At 35.9% G+C, this 5,609-nt stretch overlaps 1 protein-coding gene across 2 annotated transcripts; it reads right to left on the bottom strand.

Moving 5' to 3' along the window:
- Nucleotides 1-340: 340 nt before the first annotated feature.
- Nucleotides 341-4,969, bottom strand: LOC310936201 (putative thiopurine S-methyltransferase). 2 transcript variants are annotated; one of them, XM_083900221.1, is made up of 9 exons: nt 4,891-4,969; nt 3,095-3,217; nt 2,875-2,967; nt 2,614-2,746; nt 1,200-1,252; nt 1,040-1,114; nt 864-949; nt 670-714; nt 341-490 (listed from the first exon to the last, which is right to left on the bottom strand). In XM_083900221.1, the coding sequence occupies exons 2-9, from the start codon at nt 3,190-3,192 to the stop codon at nt 375-377; spliced, it is 699 nt and encodes a 232-aa protein (XP_083756347.1). In that variant the 5' UTR covers nt 3,193-3,217; nt 4,891-4,969; the 3' UTR covers nt 341-374. The 2 variants fall into 2 exon arrangements, with proteins under 2 accessions (XP_083756347.1, XP_083756346.1); XM_083900220.1 differs by having other exon boundaries at nt 3,095-3,220; nt 4,891-4,931.
- Between the last annotated feature and the right edge of the window lie 640 nt (nt 4,970-5,609).

The raw sequence follows: 5,609 nt of genomic DNA, 5'->3' as shown, positions 1-5,609 counted from the left end.
GTTTAGATCTATTCACTTGGAAACTGTGCTAAATGTAGGCTAACTGTGATTAATCATTTGTAAAGATGTACTAAGACAATTGGAATTTGATGAAATGAATGAGAAATGCAATACTGTTGTGGACAACTGCGGTTTGGAGATTTGTCCATGTTGTTTTGAGAATGTAATTTCTGTTTCAAGAAAAGAGCCAAAAAACTGTCATGTAAGAATTATGAAAAAGAATTGCACTCAGAATTGTTTTTTTTTTAATTAATTTCAATTTATCCTCATCATCACGGCGTCTGATATTTCAAAATATTATCCAAGAGCTGTCTTTGCAATAACAAGGGCAAATGTGTGTTTCTATGCTCTCTATGCTAATCTTACGACATTGTTTACTCTTTTGAAGTGATAAGGAATATATTTTCAGTCAAGTAGTCCAGTCCCCAGCTTCGATGTCTCTCTTCAAAGGTGTCCACTGAATCCATCAGCTCGATATCACAGCTGTTCCCTGAGGGGGAAAAAAAACAGCACAAATGGATGTCAGGTTCCACTCAAGGCAGCAGAAGTTCCCGTGTTTCTAATACTATTTATAATTCTTCAGATACCCAAGTATCATGTCCTTCTGGATGACAGGACATAGTCAATGGCGCATGATTATGTACAAAAGCATGCTGAGCTAACACTCACCAAAAAGACTGTGCACTTGCTCATCAGGCACAAAAAATGGAGGACCTGAAAAAGAAACCATTAAGAGTCTCATGTTTCACCAAAATCATAGATTTTAAAATGCAATTTAAAAAAAAAAAACACATGTGTACACACATACAGTGGTGTTTGATAAATAAATATATGTGTGTGTGTGTGTGTGTGTGAACGGTCACCTTCATAAAACTCTGGATTGTACAGTAAAGTGTCCAAAAGGTATCTGCAGTCTTTGGCCATGAGTGAAAGTATGAGAGAGGAATATCTGTGCAAGACCACATGAAACACATTTTTAGAGTAATTGCTATTATTCAGTAACGGATTCAATTTAATTTTAAGGTTTTTTTCTTCTTACTTTGCTCTGTCTCCCGGGTTGATGGCCACCAGAGATCCTCTATCCCAAATGGCACCAAACTGACCTTCGATGGAGCTGCAGCACGATTAAAAAGGTAATTGTAAGCAAGTATTATTTAAAGCACATTAGAAAGGGGAATGGAAACATACTGCTTATGCACCTGGAGAACTTGTACAGGTCACACTGATATAGAGAGATATTTTTCTCCGAGCTCTGTGGAACAAAAGAAAGAATAAATATTACATTACAATACAATACATGTCATTTAGCTGACGCTTTTATCCAATGCCACTTACGTTGATAAGCAGTTTCGTATGAAAACGTGTAGCTAAAGCTAGAAATGTGGTTGAGTTAAAAATATAAAATGTCCTCTGTGATACATTGTATATACTGTATATATATATATATATATGTATATATGTATATTTTATATTCTTTCATACACAACAGGAAGCACTTATGTAAAATAAGTACCAAATGATTGAAGGGGCTGCAACTAATGATTATTTTCATAATCAGTTCATCTGTTCTAATTGTTTTTTTCCAATTAAACAAATAGCTGTTGGGTCTATAAACATAAAGCTCACATAGAGTGGTCCTGTTGCACATATATGTTAGTTATGGAGGTCTACTTACATATATTAACTTGTTTTTATGGTCAAAAACCTCCTAGTTGCTGGAAACGAGCCGATTGACCTCTTTTATGAGGTCAGCCGCAATATTTCAGAGTGAACTCTGACCCCCAGAAGACAGAGTCTTGTGATTGGCCAGTATATTCAGCACCTCCGTTCTCAGAAGCACAGCGCCCCCCTCTGGAACAGTGGATGCACTGCTCCTCATTATCAAAACATTGTTTTAACAGTGTTTAAAAATAGCTTCTTCACGACTCCCCGCCGCAGTCCCTTTGACGACCTTTGACCCAGAGTCAGACCCAGAGTCAGAAGACACTGTCGCTCGTGAAACACCTCCACAACAGACGTTATTCTTCTTCTGTGGTTCAATGTACGCAACCGGATGTGCCCGGACTAGTGCCCGGAGCAGGAGGATCTGCTGTTCAGGAGAACTGCTTTTTACGTAACTATTACGGGATTTTCAGTGATCTCGTTGAGCCCCGAGATTACAATAAAACACAGTGTTCTCAGCAGTGGCTGAACTGTTTGTTTAGAACCTTCAGGGCTTCATAAACAAGGTAATGACGCAGATACACACTTAAAAACAGCATTAATAGGAACTTCCGGTCGAGTTCCACTTGAAATAAAATAACATTAAAAATGTACCTTAACATTGTATACAGTACATTATTTGTAAATAGACTTACACAAGAAGAAAGACTAATTTAAGTGGACAAATAATTGTTTTACTGATGCGCCATCTCCTTCCCCAGTGAACATTTCTATTAAAGCACTTAGACTGACAATCACTGACAAATTCATCACATTTCTTGCTTCAAAATAGTCTTTCCATTTATAGCTTTTATAGTGAAGCAGCATAAGCAGGCAAATGTAGGTTGCGTTTACATTTTCTGTAACATTCATGTTCTCTCACTGCTGTTAACAGTGGTGTGTACCATGTACCTTGTAAACCTTGGCTCCAGGTATGGCAGGAATAGACTCCTCACTGTAGCTCAGGTTGTTCTCCGCAAAGAACTGTTTAATCCCGTTTTCAGAAATCTCCACCCCGACCACATAATGGCCCATGTCTGCCAGCCTGGGATGCACACACACACACACACACAGACACACATACACAGACACATCAGGTGAGGGAGCTCAGAAAATTTCTGTCACATTTTCTGTACAGTAAATGATCCAACTGAATGAAACTTTTTTTCATACCACTTCATATCGACTGCTTTCCCACAGAGAGGGAAGAAGATGCGAACGCCCGTCCGTCCAGCCAGGACTTTATCGATATTTTTCTCCAGCATCCTGTGAAAAATGAAGTCACTTTTGATAAGGTTTACAGGATTAAAATGACAGCATTAACATTGATACATCTGTAAAAGGTATGAACTTATTCTGCCTCGTATTATATCATTTTATTATGAATTTTTACTTGTGTACAGTCGGGTTATGGAAGCCAGTCCTGTTCTCCCGCCAGCGCTGCTCCCATTCTCCCAATGCCATGACTCGATTGGCCTGTGGTGCCAGCATTCTGGTGATGTTTCTCTGACCTGAACTACTGCAGAGGAAGAGCAGAGCAGTGAGACAGAAGGGAAGACCAGGAAAGACAATGACAGGGTTAGAATTTGCATGTAGACTTTGTTCACATGGACTGCAATGTTCATTTGAACCTGTTTTAATATAAGATAAGATAAGATAAGATAGTCCTTTATTAGTCCTGCAGCGGGGAAATTTCCAGTGTTACAGCAGCAAGACAATAAAGATAAGGATAATAAATAATAAACATGCATTACCAAAAAGAAATAGAATATATAAAGTACAATATATAAAGATATAAACACTGACTATAAAAATAGGTTTTAAAAATAGAATGTAGAATGTACATTATAACCGGTCTGCAGAATATACACAGTATGCACATGGTATTTACAGTGTAAGGAAACAAGGCTGAGCTATTAAATAAGGATATTAAATAAGGATATGGATATTGCACTGATGAGAAAACTACAGTATAAAAAATTTGACAGTGTGAAAAATGACAATATATTGCACTTATAAAAATATATACAGTATATTACACCAATGAAAATTAACAGTATATTGCACTGTTTAAATGTAAAAGTTTGTTAACGTTATAAACGCTTGATCAGTAAGAGTAACTATCATCAGTTTCTTTTATTCTGTCGGAATGAATAAGGTCATCCTCGGGTGTAACTGAAAGAAGGGCATCGCATAAGGCGCTAGTAGATTTTTTGGGACCCTGACATTTTAACATGATTAAGATATAAGACAACCACATAGCAATATATCACAATATATCTAACTGAAGAAAACAAAACATCTGTGAAAAGTTAAATGTGCAGGATTTCTCTATTTATACACAACATAGAGAACAAAGTCTATATATTGAACCTGGAAGGAGCATCTCTTAAAGTAGCTATACATATGTATATCTATATCTATATAGATATAGATATACATATCTATCTATAGATAGATAGATAGATAGATAGATAGATAGATAGATAGATAGATAGATAGATATACATACACATATATATGTATAAATATATATACATATATATGTGTATGTATACGTCTCTGTCATCAGATACTAAGTTGGTGTGATCGATAGATTTGTTGTTGACGCATTATTTTGTATGTCCAAGTTTATTTCCCCCACTAGGGTGGTTTGAATTCGTTATTTGATTGTATAAACACAGCCTGACCCCCTCAAGCTTTTTTTTGGTACATCCGGTTACCGGCAGTGTGAACATGTGTATTTATATTTAACATTTAGATTTAGATAAAACATTGTTTTTATATTTTCACAAGAGAAGTAAATATCACAAAATTCACAAATATTGCAATAAATCTGGTTAAAACTAACATAAAGCAATGAGTAGCAATGCATTTTTTTTTCATTCATTCATTTTCATACATTTTAGAAATATTTGTCAAATAGTTGAATGAACTCTGACAGCACAGCTTCACTCCGCAGACTTTAGTTTAATATTAAAAAATATTTATTTCATAATTTTATACGACAAACAACAACATAAACATATCCACGCTCTCTCAGCAACATTCTTGAACAGAACCAGCCATAAGGACATTCAAGTTTAACATGTTTGTCGAGTTAAATTATATTTAAAAACGTAAGTGGAAACAGCTAACGTAACAAACGCACACGATCACAAACATGTTGATGAATGCGCTAAAACTCACCTGATAAATGATTTTGTCAGTCTAAACTAATGCATGTAAAGTATTATCGAGAGATAAATAAAGTGCAACGGAACATTGCCAAACACACACAGCTTCATTTCCGGTGTGGGAGGAGCTTAATGCTGCATTCAAGTGCATGAAAATAATGGGAGATACGAAATTCTAAAATCACCGCTAGTCGTAGTTGGTTATACTCGCTGAATTGTACATACAAGAAGCTGTAATTTCTCATGCGTATACGTTATTATGTCAACCACCTAATAAACATATATATAAATTCACTTCAGAATTGTAAAAGAACTATATAAAGTTTATATAGTTGTATGTAGTCTTGCAAATTGCCTTTCATATTGTGGTATGCTAAACGTAATCTGTCCAAAATGTGATGAAAAAGGAGGCTGACAAGTACCTCTGATAAAGCTTTTCTTGAGTTTCTTTGTATTATATGAACTTATACACACATGTATATAAGTTGATATGATTATCTGTAGTGTTGCAAATTGCCTCCCATTTCATATTTTGGCATGCTAACCATGCTAGCCATGCTAGCGGTCCACAATTATATGAATAAAGGAGGCTGATGGAGTACTTCATATGCAGTCTATGCATCAAGTTTGTATTATAGTAGGGAGGTTAAGGCCAAAAAATAGGCCTTGACTTCAAGTCATGATGCAAAGGTCCCCTTTGGTATGGAAGTACATTAGGGTCATACAAATACA

This window comes from Microchirus variegatus (assembly GCF_963457635.1).
Source record: "Microchirus variegatus genome assembly, chromosome: 13".
Lineage (NCBI taxonomy): Eukaryota > Metazoa > Chordata > Actinopteri > Pleuronectiformes > Soleidae > Microchirus > Microchirus variegatus.
Note: the sequence above shows the minus strand (reverse complement) of the source record. Positions and strands in the feature narration are given on the sequence as shown.